Source organism: Penicillium waksmanii (assembly GCF_028829765.1).
Source record: "Penicillium waksmanii strain IBT 27052 chromosome Unknown utg000008l:1.0-5622682.0:1.0-5626561.0, whole genome shotgun sequence".
Lineage (NCBI taxonomy): Eukaryota > Fungi > Ascomycota > Eurotiomycetes > Eurotiales > Aspergillaceae > Penicillium > Penicillium waksmanii.
The window spans coordinates 3,709,203-3,722,495 of NW_026643254.1; the positions used below are offsets into that span (position 1 = coordinate 3,709,203).

General features: G+C 48.9%; 8 protein-coding genes across 8 annotated transcripts; 4 read left to right on the plus strand and 4 right to left on the minus strand.

Moving 5' to 3' along the window:
• Positions 1-969: 969 nt before the first annotated feature.
• Positions 970-1,704, plus strand: N7481_009730 (superoxide dismutase; the record flags this gene model as incomplete). The annotated part of the gene is made up of 3 exons (XM_057268949.1): positions 970-1,008; positions 1,062-1,541; positions 1,597-1,704. 3 exons carry the CDS (start codon positions 970-972, stop codon positions 1,702-1,704), a joined length of 627 nt encoding a protein of 208 aa, XP_057119626.1.
• Positions 1,705-1,869: 165 nt separating this feature from the next.
• On the minus strand, positions 1,870-2,425 carry N7481_009731 (uncharacterized protein; the record flags this gene model as incomplete). Its single annotated transcript, XM_057268950.1, has 2 exons — positions 1,870-2,104; positions 2,157-2,425. The coding sequence occupies 2 exons, from the start codon at positions 2,423-2,425 to the stop codon at positions 1,870-1,872; spliced, it is 504 nt and encodes a 167-aa protein (XP_057119627.1).
• A 558-nt stretch (positions 2,426-2,983) lies between these two features.
• On the plus strand, positions 2,984-4,690 carry N7481_009732 (TPR domain protein; the record flags this gene model as incomplete). Its single annotated transcript, XM_057268951.1, has 1 exon — positions 2,984-4,690. The coding sequence occupies one exon, from the start codon at positions 2,984-2,986 to the stop codon at positions 4,688-4,690; it is 1,707 nt and encodes a 568-aa protein (XP_057119628.1).
• Positions 4,691-5,207: 517 nt separating this feature from the next.
• Positions 5,208-5,459, minus strand: N7481_009733 (LysM peptidoglycan-binding domain-containing protein; the record flags this gene model as incomplete). The annotated part of the gene is made up of 1 exon (XM_057268952.1): positions 5,208-5,459. The coding sequence occupies one exon, from the start codon at positions 5,457-5,459 to the stop codon at positions 5,208-5,210; it is 252 nt and encodes an 83-aa protein (XP_057119629.1).
• N7481_009734 (LysM peptidoglycan-binding domain-containing protein) lies at positions 5,460-6,356 on the minus strand (the record flags this gene model as incomplete). The annotated part of the gene is made up of 3 exons (XM_057268953.1): positions 5,460-5,563; positions 5,631-6,063; positions 6,345-6,356. 3 exons carry the CDS (start codon positions 6,354-6,356, stop codon positions 5,460-5,462), a joined length of 549 nt encoding a protein of 182 aa, XP_057119630.1.
• A 617-nt stretch (positions 6,357-6,973) lies between these two features.
• On the minus strand, positions 6,974-7,765 carry N7481_009735 (uncharacterized protein; the record flags this gene model as incomplete). The annotated part of the gene is made up of 1 exon (XM_057268954.1): positions 6,974-7,765. The coding sequence occupies one exon, from the start codon at positions 7,763-7,765 to the stop codon at positions 6,974-6,976; it is 792 nt and encodes a 263-aa protein (XP_057119631.1).
• A 735-nt stretch (positions 7,766-8,500) lies between these two features.
• N7481_009736 (uncharacterized protein) lies at positions 8,501-9,024 on the plus strand (the record flags this gene model as incomplete). The annotated part of the gene is made up of 3 exons (XM_057268955.1): positions 8,501-8,535; positions 8,565-8,706; positions 8,773-9,024. The coding sequence occupies 3 exons, from the start codon at positions 8,501-8,503 to the stop codon at positions 9,022-9,024; spliced, it is 429 nt and encodes a 142-aa protein (XP_057119632.1).
• Positions 9,025-10,332: 1,308 nt separating this feature from the next.
• On the plus strand, positions 10,333-10,933 carry N7481_009737 (lysozyme; the record flags this gene model as incomplete). The annotated part of the gene is made up of 2 exons (XM_057268956.1): positions 10,333-10,581; positions 10,640-10,933. The coding sequence occupies 2 exons, from the start codon at positions 10,333-10,335 to the stop codon at positions 10,931-10,933; spliced, it is 543 nt and encodes a 180-aa protein (XP_057119633.1).
• Between the last annotated feature and the right edge of the window lie 2,360 nt (positions 10,934-13,293).

Genomic DNA, 13,293 nt, shown 5'->3' on the forward strand with positions numbered 1-13,293 from the left:
CAGGGCTGTCAGACAAGGTTACGGCTGCAAGTGCGGGTAGGTCCGAGTTGGGACAACTGCCTATTTCATGTTAGTTAAGCATCGCGGCAATCGCAAGGGTGACACCTAGCTACCCCTCATATCGCGAACGGGTATTTTTGACTTCAAGGGTTAATTTATGTTGGGTTGTAAGAAGACTCGCGATTTTATTACTTCAAAGGGTAATTAATAACGCAAGCTGCCCCGCCAAATACCCATTTTCTAGTGGATGATTAGCAGAACTCCTTTTAACACCACTTTATTGGGCCTTGCGATGAGCCAGGTCTTATCCACGGATACTTCTGCCGTCTGCCCCGTCAGGTTATGGAGAATTGTAAGTCATCACCAGACACCTGAGGCACCAACATAATCCGTACTCGAGGCCAGTTTGATCCACGACTGCACGTTAAGTGATATGGCCGCTGATGATCTCTAGTGAGAAGTCTTATTCAAATACCAAGATGCAGGGCCCTTATAGATCGATTCAAATATGCACCTGGTCTATACTCAGAGCCTACCTGCGGTGTACCATGACTATCAACTGCATTGGTAAATCAATACGCTACGCACGATCACTGCTATTCGGAAATAATTTATGCTCTGCCCGGGGCAGAAACAGAAAGTTTTGGAAAGGCTGAGATATCCACAGGGTACAAGCAATCGTGGCTGTAGGCGTCCTAGCTGGTGGGCCCGAAATGTGCTCAATCTTTCGCACCTCATAGCGCCAACTCCTTAGGTACCCCATGCAACTTCCAATAGAACAATCCCCCAAATAATATCGTCATCGGAATTTATCTACTACTTTGGGGGCTGCGGGGTGCTCTCGACTTGAAGAGGGGTTCCCAATGGGGGAGGACCTTGGAGGCTCTAATACCCACGCATTTCCCAGTGACTTCGACTTTCCACTTCTCACCCTCCAACCCTCAAACATTTCCATACCACACCGTCAAAATGGCCCACACTCTCCCTGTTCTCCCCTATGCCTACGATGTAAGAATTGCCCCCAAAATACGTCTGAATGATCATTTTCTCATCTCAACCAGGCTCTTGAGCCCGTGATCTCCAAGCAGATCATGGAGCTGCACCACCAGAAGCATCACCAGACTTACGTCAACAACCTGAACGCCGCTCTGTCTTCCCAGGTTGGAGCGACTCAGGCAAATGATGTCCCGACCCTGATCTCCCTGCAGCAGAAGATTCGCTTCAACGGCGGCGGTCACATCAACCACTCCCTCTTCTGGAAGAACCTCACCCCACCCGGAACTCCAGGCAACGACCTGGCCGGTGCTGCTCCTTCTCTCAAGGAAGCAATTGTCTCCCGTTGGGGGTCTGAGGACGCCTTCAAAAAGGCATTCGGAGCCGCTCTTCTCGGTATCCAGGGCAGCGGCTGGGGCTGGCTCGTCAGCACTGGCGGACCCAAGAGCCGTCTCGACATTACCACCACAAAGGATCAGGATCCTGTCTCGGCTGAGGATGTGCCTGTCTTTGGTGTTGACATGTGGGAGCATGCGTACTATCTCCAAGTAAGTCCCACCACTGGAGCCGACCAAAGCTTCATACTGACTCCTTGGCTACTAGTACCTGAACAACAAGGCTGGCTACATTGAGGGAATCTGGAAGATCATCAACTGGGCTGAGGCGGAGAAGCGCTACAAGGCCGGTGTTGAGAACCCTGTCAAGCTGTAAAGGTGGACTGCTCGACATCTCTTACGTTTCCCTGCTGCCGTTCGTTGCAAGATTCATGACCCAGTTGATGATAACAAAGTAACCGCCCAAATTCAAATCAAATGGATATCAAATTTCGTATGCTGAGTATATGGTAGAGAGGAAGTTCTATTTAAGCCATTTGCTTTAATTGAACCCCACGATGCCTACACCGAGGACTGCTCCCTCGGCTTCGCGAAGGGTGACTTGTCTACCCACGACACCATTCTCGGAGACACCCAGGTCCAGCCGCTCGGGTAGCTCAAATTCCATCTCTGTCTGGCGAAATCCAGGTTTCAGACATTTGTTCTGGGACAAATCTAATCGGAACTGGTGGAGAGGGGCTGTGGGGGGAAATGAAGTCGAGAGATCCCCATATTTCCTGTCGAAGGGGTATTAATAGCGACACTCGAATAAAAGGATTGAACACTTACTCTATGCGCATATCTACATTTCCAAGACCCTTTAATGTTTGGTAGGTCTCTGGGTCGTCGATTTGGAAGATAGCCTTGGTTTTTTGGTCGTTCGTATCGCGGAAAAAGAGTGAATAGGAGGATAGAGAAGATGTTGACGACGATGTAGATTGTGAGGTGATTGAGTCTGGGGAGGAAGAAAGCGATCGCTCTGAAGAAAGATTGTTGTCGCGTGGGAAGAGCACGGCGATGGTGCCTCCAAAGGTAGGCCGGTTGGTTTCACCACACATTTTGAGGGTTGAGGTTGATGATGTTGAAAGGGTGGAAAATGCAAGAATGCAGCGATGGATCTATGAGTTGTAATATGTGCAACGGTTGGACAGGTCGAGGTTCAAGAGAAAAGAAGAGAGGGTCTCATGATACCCATGCTATATAGGCGCAGCTTACACCCGCAAGGTCGGCCACCAAGGTGAGCGGGATCGAGCAGATATACTCCCCAATGAGGCTAGTCCTGCCGATCTGCTCAAATCTGCGCATTTTGTGGGGGCAGATTGAATGCCTGAGGCCTACAGACCCTCTGTTTCAAGTCAGATGCCATTCGAAATATTTTATCGAGTAGCTCCAGTACCCGAAACTCCACAAATTAAAATGGAGTTGGATATCCGCGTGAGTGAATGTGGACAGGGAAAGTGGAGGACAAGAGGCCCGAAGGACACGGGAGAACATTGTGATGCCGACCGAGGCTAGGCGCGACGGGATCGGGTCATGACATGCTGGACAAGCCCCACCTGCCCGCGGAGAGCGAGACTTGTCAACCCACCTGACCAAAAACCACAACGGTGGGTAAAATGGCGAAAGTCTGGCATGAGACCTCAGTCCCAAAGAAGCTCTCTTCATCCGAGACTTACTATGATCTTGGGCCCTACAAGCGACGCGTCAGCACCTCCAACCCCGATGCCCAGGCCTGGTTCGACCGTGGCCTCATCTGGGCATACGCCTTCAACCACCAGGAGTCTGCACGATGTTTCGAACAATGCGTGATCTTCGATTCGACCTGTGCTATGGGATATTGGGGTATTGCCTTCGCGCTGGGTCCGAATTACAATAAACCATGGACTTTATACGATGGAGAAGACCTTTTGACGACCACCACGCGGGCTCACGCCGCCGCCTGGGAAGCTAGGAACCAGGCAGGAGCAGCATCGCCCGTCGAGAGAGCCCTAATCGATGCCGTAAAGCACCGGTATCCCCAAGAGGAGCCCTTGGGGGATTGCACTGAATGGAACAAGCAATATGCCACCGCCATGGAATCTGTATACGACGCCTTTCCCGAGGACCTAGATGTCATTACACTATACGCCGATGCCTTGATGAACCTCACTCCATGGACCCTGTGGGACTTGAAAACCGGGAAACCAACTCCGGATGCTCCAACCCTCAAGGTGAAGAAGGTACTGGATCGCGCCTTGGCCAGTGATGATGCCCTCGGACACCCCGGCCTCTTGCACTTGTACATTCATCTGATGGAGATGTCTCCCACGCCAGAGACTGCGCTTCCAATCGCAGATAACTTGCGTGGATTGGTACCCGACGCAGGACACCTTGAGCATATGGCAACTCATTTGGATATACTATGCGGCGACTACCGTCGAGCAGTGGCATCAAATACATCCGCGATCCGCGCCGACGAGAAGTTCCTAGCAAACCAGTCACTAGGCCATTTTTACAACCTCTACCGGGCGCATGACTACCACTTCCGCATGTATGCAGCTATGCTAGGCGGCCAGTCCAAAATCGCCATCGAAACGGCCACTGTGCTCGCGGAATCCCTCACGGAGGACCTTCTCCGAGTTGAATCTCCACCCTTGGCAGATTGGCTCGAAGGATTTGTCTCCACACGAGTGCATGCTTTAATTCGATTCGGTCGCTGGGAGGAAATTCTCAGCCTGGAGCTACCAACTAACCAAGTCCTCTACTGCAGCACAACTACCATGACGCACTACGCCAGGGGCGTTGCTTTGGCTGTGATGGGCCGTACTGATGAAGCAAAGAAAGAGAGGGATCTTTTCAATTCTACAAAAAAGCTGGTTCCTTCATCTCGAACCATCTTCAATAATACTTGTCTCGATATCATCTCCGTCGCTGAAGCAATGCTCGACGGAGAAATCGCTTACCGCTGCGGTGAATACGACGCTGCATTCGCCAGTCTCCGCATCGCAAATGACCGAGATGATAACTTGCCTTACGATGAACCATGGGGCTGGATGCAACCTACTCGACATGCGTTGGGAGCATTGTTGTTGGAACAGAACCAAGTAGAGGAGGCCAGCAAGGTTTATTCTGCAGATCTCGGAATTGACGAGTCTCTCCCTCGCGCCTTGAGACACCCTAATAATGTTTGGGCCCTGCATGGTTATCACGAATGTCTAGTCAAACTTGGTAGAGCAGCGGAAGCGAGGACTATGAAACCTCAGTTAAGGCTCGCTTTGGCTATGGCTGATATACCGATTCAGGCATCATGTTTCTGTCGACGCAACTACAAAGATCTATCTTGAGGATTATATGATTATTCACACGTTTTAATGCCCGATCGACTATTGGTATGTGCAACTGAACCTTCCTGGGTGTTCCTGTCAATATCTAGACTCGGGCTAGACTGATTTACTATCCAATATAGTCCCCGACCACACCACAGGTGAAATAATTTATTCCATACTACATATCACCAATCTCTCAAGAGTTAAATCAACTTGAATTGAATTGCATGACGTATTGGAAGTTTCCCATCATTCCGCCCCTGGTGCCAAGCCCAAGAAGCGCCAAGACAAACAATTATGGCGAAGTCAAGGAGAATGGGCGCCTAAGAACACCAAAAAAGTTTAGCGCGAGACTCTAATTCTAAGGTCTGTTGCTTTTAGAATTTTGCAGAAGTTCGGCTCCAATCATGTAGAGAAGACCTCTCGATATTTTGGCGGGGAGTCTTGCAATATTCTTGGCCTCGCCACCCGCCCGGAGGCTGTGCCATCTATAAAAGCGGCAATCTATAGGAATCCAGATCTCCATTGACGGATGTCAACCCAAAACAAGGCCAGAACTAGACTCAAATATGGACATCACCTGTGCCGAGCAGAAGAATTGAGCAGGGAACTCGGCCTTTGTGCAGACATAGTAGTCAACCCACAAATTAGTGCAAGTGGCATCAATCTGGGTGTTCCAGGAGCGGAACTGAGCAAGGGTGATTCCCGCTGCCAAATCAATCGAGTAGCAGCTATCGCCAGACTTGACCTTGTAGTAGGTCTGGCAGGTGCTCACAATGCAAGGCATCTAGGGCTCGGGTCCTGTAGATGTCGGCTCGGGGGTCGAGGCAGTTGTGGTGGCTCCCGGGACGTGCACGCAGACGTAGTAGCCCAGCCAGAGGTTGGAGCAATCTAATTTCAACGTGTCAGAGGATGTCTCAATCCAGAACTTGAGGGGATATCGAAGCTATAAACATACTGCTATCAATGCTAGGGTTCCATTCCTTGAACTGGGCATCGGTGATGCCGTACTTCGCCTCAATTGCATCGCATTGGTCGCCGGACGCGATGAGATGGAAGCCGTCACAGTTAGACGGCAAACCAGGCACGGCGGGCTCATACTGAGTAGAGGTTGTGGTTGTCGCGGCCTTTGTTGTACTAGAAGTCGTGGTGATAGTAGCCTTGGTGGTGATCCCTGACTCGCTGGTGACAGTGCCAATGACACAGTAACTTTGACCGGTTGTGAGATTCGGGCACGAGACACCAGGGTTCAAAGCTTGGAAGTCTGCGAGAGTTGACCCCCAGGATGTAGCGAAGGATGTGCAAGTATCCCCACTGCTAGCGGTGGTGGAGAAGTTGCAGATGACGTCTGCAGATATTAACTGGGGAATCAATCCCAGAATAACAGCGGCCTTGTAACCATGGTCTGACAGATAAGAGATGAAAGAAGAAAAAGAGGCTGGGATGTTGATTCTGCTTCTTCGACATGCGGCCCCTGGCCCTGCTTTTATGCCAATCCTTAGCCTCCACCTGCTGCGGATTTAATTGCAAGTGTAGCCTTTTTATCAGACCGGCTATAGAGTCCCGCTTGTTAGATTGTTTTTTCTTGGATTATCCTTTTCTTCCTCCTCCTCCTCCTCCCCGTCCCCCCCTTTTTTCCTGTGAAGCAATACCAACAGTTCGCAGATTATACCGCAACAGGCATAGTGGCGGCGGACGAGGCTGACTGGGACCTGAAAGCCAAGAAAATCTTTAGCGAGTCAATGAGAAGTTACAGCCATCGTCCTAAGAGCCCCCCCCCCCCCGACAAGGCACTAGTGGGGAATAATCCACCTATGATATGCGAATCCGGCCCGTTCCGGATCGGCCGGTAGTACAATGTGATACAAAGGTCTTCCAGAGTAACATCGGTTTAATTTTGTAGTTGGCCCCCGGCTCTTGGCCCGGGTGCCGAAGGGTACTTCGTTTGTACTTATATACTACTATTTACTAGTAAATATCGAGATGAGGTTACAGGAGCAGGGCTATATAGGCTTGTGTGTGACCTGAGAGCGGAAAGTTCAATAAAGACTGAAGGAAGATATTAAAATATAAAGACAAAGATCGAGACAATTTTTTTTATCTATCTGTACTGTTTGCCAGGTCGCATGCTGACCATAACGCATTTGTATCTTCAAAAATAGATGGAAACAGAGTGTTATCACATTTTTAAATTGCAGAAGGTCACAGCAATTAGCGTACACACTCGGCGGTAAAGGTCTGGAAGTTAAGAATAAAAACAAGTCAAGCCCCTTTGGGCCATGTGGGAATAGCCGACATGAATCATGCGAGACTGTAAGCGAGCAAGGAAACCGTCGTCAAAATCCATACGTCACCCGTGTTCGAATTTGATTTAGAGGCTGCATTCTTAGAGGTTGGAGTCGGACAAGTTACCCCAGCTCGGTCTCGAGCACAAGCAGTAGATGTCATGGCTGCCGACATACTTGCTGCGGCTGATGAGTTGATCTTGACGTTGCAAGGACTCGTAGTCTTGGGAAGAGTGGTGGGTGCTGCTAGACAGGAGGGCCCATAAGTGCTTTCTGATGCTGGGACCTTGGAAAGATCCGCATAGTTGATAGCTTGCGCCAGCGCTTTGTCACAAGTGTCGTCGTCTGTTGCAGCGACAAAATCTGGAGGCGAGGTGCCATTCTTAGTGGTGAAGAAGAGGGATTCGAATTCGTCGAATCTTCCGAAATTTACTTCGTGTGTCTTATTGTCCATGTAGCATCTATCCACGCTGAGGTCCCAGGTCAACTTGAACTCTCCCTCAAAGTCGAACTTCGAGTTACCCCAAGTTAGAAAGCGGGTGTTGCTAGTATCATTGTATCCTTCCCATAGTTTGTATGTCTCGGAAATACTCAAGTTTCCGCCAACCTGATGCACTTGCAAGGTGATCATGGGCTGAAACTTTTCCGCGAGGCTCGGGTTTTGAACAGCGAAGATGATGGGAAATATTGGCGAAGGTGGATAAGTGTCATTCCGAGGTAGGACCAAGTCCACTTCCAATGTTCGACTATTAATCGCCCAACAGCAGGGGACTTGCGATAGGGCTAACAGAAGCCCAAGGAACAACATTGTACGATGAGAAATCAGTAATTTGCAATAAGAGAGTGCAACTGGAGGGGGCCAAAATATTGGGGAAGTGAAAACCTATGTTGTCCGAGCCCCTGAATTTTACGCGAGAGGTGAGTTGGGCAGGCGTGTCTTCTGATAAGAGTTATGTACATTTGAGACGCAGCCAAGCTATCGCTTGTAGGTTTCCGCGCTAGTTCTTGGCATCTTATCCTCTTTGTTCCGCTTGGCTTGGTGGAAATTTTTATCCAGCCCTACAGCTCTTTCCGCTAGACTCCTACTAGATCACTTTTCAGGGGGCCAAATTTTTCAAAAAGTGGATACTCATTTCCTGGTAATATTCCTCTTCCTCGCAACCTCGCCAAGTATTATCTCCGGCAGAACTTTGGGGTCCTAAGCTGAAGACATGGGATGGGCATCAGGTATGAAAGCGGCAAAGAGCCCTAGGTAGAGAATGGGAGAACAAGCCTCATTACACTCTTTTCTGTTATTATATTTTCTCATTCCACACACTCTCTTTAATCCTTCTTTCATCATTCCTCGGGCATGATGACCCCCTCCTGGCTCATCGCGGCCTTGGGGGGCGATATCTCTGCTCTCCGTTGATGTTGTCTCTGCGCGAGGCAAGTCGGGGTTGAGGCAGCCTGTCAGTTCCGGAAATAGGATACATCTCACCTTCGAATAATGCTATGCCTATCTGTCTCATTTGATTCAATTAATTCGAGATTTCAAGCTACTATGAAGAGTCCTACACTGGTTGGCACACAGACGTAGTACCTCGTCAACAGAAGAAATTTCTCAGTTTCCTGTCACTTCGTTTCGGCGTCATTATCAGCACGATTGTACCCATCGTCTGCTTTGCTTGGGCATACCCACAACATGAGGCTGGCGTAGTGTCCACCGATGGACTTGGTAGTGCATGGGCCGGGATAAACCTGGGAACGGTAAGTCTACAAGAAACAGAGTCATTGATCGCATCTTCAATCGACTAACAATTTATAGAACAATAGGCTTCCTACGGCTTTGTCTGGTCCACTGTGGTATTCCTCGTGGTGCTCGTCTTCAACTGTACTATCCCTCCTGGAGTCATCATCTGCTTCGACTGCATTGCCTGGCTCGCGCAGCTCATCACCATGTGTTTCGATATGCAAGAGCTGGGAGGCTGGCATGCGGGTGGCTATGGATATTACAAGAATAATATGCACGAAATCCTGTACGGAACGGAAGACTTTGGATGCTCATTGATGTTTCTTGGGATGTAAGCTGAGAAGAATCTAGCTTCTCGCTTTGATGGAGCTTTGCTAATGTAAACCGGGCTTGGAGAGCATTCAATATGATCTGATGATCGTTGCCTCGAGAGCTTGTCATGTTCAACGGAAGGCCAAGAAGCAACTCACGAAGCCTGGGCTTGAGGATGTCTAGGCTATGACGATAGCATAGTTATGGAAAGTTTCCAATCCTGACCATCATCCGTTTCAATGGAAAATAATACTATCCCATGACTTATGCTCTGTGGTGAAGAAGGATGACGTGATGAACATATACTTTGCGCTAGGATAATAACGCAGGTGATACTACTTAATAACTTATTCTTAATGTTTAATATCTATTAATTGACTCTCATTGACAAGGGGCACTTGTCTCGATTTATTATGGGAACACATTATAGATCAGTGAAAAGGTCATGCACAGCCGTTACTATTAAACAGGGCAGGGGAAGAAGAAAAAAGGGATCTAGGATTTTGAATAGAAGGCTAATTTTGAGCAATGACAAGAGTCGACAAAAGCAAGCAACGAAGATCAAATGCATGCTCGTTGCTTGCTTCAACCGAGCATGACAAGCTCGAAAGATGACTGTTGGAAAACGCCGTAAGTGGGATCGATCTGGAGATAGTAAGCCATCAATGTCGATCATCAGAATGCCACTAAAGTCTCATTATTCAGTGAGATTTTTATCGTCAATTCAGTAGACTTTCAATGCTAGGGCGAAAGGTGGACAAGCTCGTATTCCATCCACCAACTAAGAAACCGGAAGGGCGAGCCAAGAATCTGGGGGCCAGACTGAAACGCAAAGATCAACGATTAACACGAGCCACCGTGCTCTGCTTGGGCATTCTGGTTTGAACTTGGAGACTACAATGGGGCGATTTTCGGAAAGTACGAGAGGAATCAGGAAAAATTCTATCCAACTTTAACCGTTCTGCATTCCTGTCGAAAGCCTCACTGCACATTATGAGTTAATAATAGGCTGGAGATCGCCGATCTAAACCCCATCAGCCTCCACTTCATGACGATCTCTATCTCCCACTGCTTTCAAGGTCGATGTTCTCTTTGCCATTGTTCGTGCCCCTGCATAATCTCTTGCTTTGGAGCCCCGATTCTTCTCGTATTTTCCTTCCCATCAACCTATTGTTACGAAGCATGAACCTAAAAGCTCTATCCAAAGAGACTATAGCGTCTTGGCCAACAATTTACGAAGATTTAAAAGCTCGAGATAGATTCGGGCATCGACTGGAACTGTAATATCCAATTTTTCTCTCACTCAACTCCTGCCTTTCTCGTCGTCCATCATGTCCTTTAAGCTTCTTGTCGCCGCTCTGCCTGCTCTGGCAATTGCCTGCACCGGACCCCCGGTCAATGCGAATGGCCTGAATTTGATCAAGAGCTTCGAATCCTTCGAACCAAGCGTCTATGACGACGGTTTCGGCAACCCTACGATCGGCTACGGCCATCTCTGCGGCGACGCTTCATGCTCCGAAGTAGCAAACCAGCCTTTAACTGAAGAGTCTGCGAGCCAGCTTCTGGCTAGTGATCTGGTGGTAAGTTACTAACACTTATTTGGCTCAGAAACATGGCCTGGCGACTAACAAGACACAGAGCTACCAAGATGGACTCACCAATGCCTTGGCAGATCCCGTCACCCTCAATGACAATCAGTATGCCGCGTTGGTCTCCTGGACCTACAATGTTGGCAACGGAAATATGGGTAGCTCGGATCTTGTCTCGCGTATGAACGCCGGTGAAGATGTCGTTACTGTGGCTCATGATGAGCTTCCCCAGTGGAACAAGGCTAATGGCGAGGTCGTTGATGGGTTGACTCGTCGCCGTGGCGAGGAACTGAACCTCTTCGATGCCCCTGCGGAGTTTGGTGCCTTGCCAGTTGCTTGTTAGGTTAGGTTTGACTGTCCTTTGGCTATATTTTGTTCTGTGTAGTGATGAAAGTGGCTAGCCAGAATAGATTTGTGTATATTCAAGTTTCAAATTACATTGGGTGACGGTGGAGATTATCGCTTCTACACGCATGATTGAAATGACTGCCCAGGTGATATGCCTTTGGAATGTTTTCAGAGAGTCTATGGTAGCGGATTCTTCAAATTGGTACATAAAACATCCAATGCCTGTTTTCTTCTTGTACTAGTAGTCTTACACCATTTCTTTGCACTACCATCCGAACTTTTGGGGATTTGAGTTCATTTTAGATTACCCCTGATGGTCTTAAGAGTTAAAAAAGGAGTGTCATTAGGACATCTCGATCGCAGGGCTCAGCTGAAATTCTATCCCAGCTGGTGGCGCTAAAGGTAAAACTGAAGACATCAGGGCCGACCACAGCGAGAATCAAATCTGGATACGCAATACCAAAAAATTACCTGAGAGCCGTTCGCCACTTTTCATAGAACTCGAGCGATTGAAATTTGCCTGGAAAGAGATTGTTCCTAGCTTCGCTGGACATTCGGATACAAGCTCTCTTTGGCACCTTGCAAAGGTTCTAGGGTTATGATGCAAAAATACCGGTTTTTTGGTGGATACATACAGTCATCCTCTGGCAGAAGTAATCAAAATGAGCACTTGCATTACTACTGGGTTTATAAATAGGTATGGGTTCTTACTAGTACTGACAGTGGAAGACTCGTCAGCCATTTGGACGATCGGAGAAATCACTTAACTACACGCCAGTCATAGTCATGTAAAGCACACCGCCAGAGTTAATGTGTTAACACCCCCCCCCCCCCTTTGCCACGTCGTATTAGCATCGCGCATTGGAATGTGATAAGTAGACATGCAGGAAAGTTTAGCCCGAATAGTATGTATGGATTTGATTTTATTATTCGCCAAAGAAAAATAAAATTTGGGCGTCCTAGTGTACGGGCTACATAACCCGATCGCGGGCAAGCAGTTCGGGGGCCTAACCTGTTATGTCGGCGCAGAGAAGCCGGAAAGAGGCAAGTGAGCGAGCCCTGAGGGATCGACCGGCGCTGGCGCAACCTTGTCCAACGGTTTATCGGGCCTAACTTCTCCGCCGTGTGCCAGGCCGGGAAAGGCGGTACGGCACAAAAGCTTGTACAGAGCATGGGGTAAGTTGCGCGATGTCCGGTATTTCATGGCAAGCCCCTCACGTTATGTAGCAGTTTGTTTTTCCGGCATGCCTTTGGCAGAGAGGATCAACGGGAAAGTTGTCAGTGTGTCTGCAATCTGGGGGGTCAAGCCATCACCAAGACTGGGCGGGAGGGACGATCCTTACCATATCGGTGGCTGATCTACGAGTGAAACCTTTGCCAAGCACCCTGATGAGTTTGAGGGGTGGAAGAGAGGGGCCGATGGTGCAAAACTGGGCAGAATCTGAGGGTGGATTGGTTTGACTGGTCGGTCTCTGTGTTTCTGTGTGTGTGTGTGGTGTGTGGAAATGCACATCGGCTCCGATCAAAGGATCTGCGAGTCCTGCGCGGGGGGATGTTTTGCTCACACTTGTCTCTCTCCAGTAACCAGGTCATTGTGGATCGCACGTTGGCCATTGCTCAGCGGAGCCTCCAAGGCACGAGATAACCGAGCATGTGAAGACCCTAGGCAATTTGCTCTTTTTTTCTTGCATGATACCGAGATAGACCAAACGGATGATGTTAGTACAGTATGCAGTCTCCGGGACTCGGCCAAGTGTGCGTGTTTCCCATCTGCAGGCTCGCTCATCAGCGCGAGAATCTCCCCCCCCCCCCCAATAATGTTAGGGACCGTCTCAGGGACTCGTGTCTCCATGCATGCCCCAGGTCTGGCGCAAGAATGACCCCGCAGCCAACGGTGTAGGGAATGATCGACCGACCTTGAGATAGCAGGTTGATACTGAACCGATTGAAACTTGATCTTGAAGATTCGGGGATGCAAACGGGGGAACAAACCGTGTCAGATCATAATGCCGCGGGAATCCGCGTATTGTGGCTTTGCACAGCCTTAAGAGACCCTTTTTTTGGGAATGCAAGACGGGAAGCAAATGGCGCTAACGCTAGGTATAGCGCTGCAGCAGGGGCAAAACCAAAGGTGAAGAGACAGCAGAGCAATCAATCATGCGATGTTGAGCTGGAAACTACGAGAGTAAGAGGGTGCTTAAAGGGAAGTTACCATCTGGGCAGTACAGACCCAAAAGTGGAAACTGCAAGGGTTTTTCTATTTGGGGAACGCCAGCCCTATTCAGAGTAAATGTATAGGTACTAACCATACCATATACTATACAGTAGACAACTGTCTATATTGAATACCAGTGC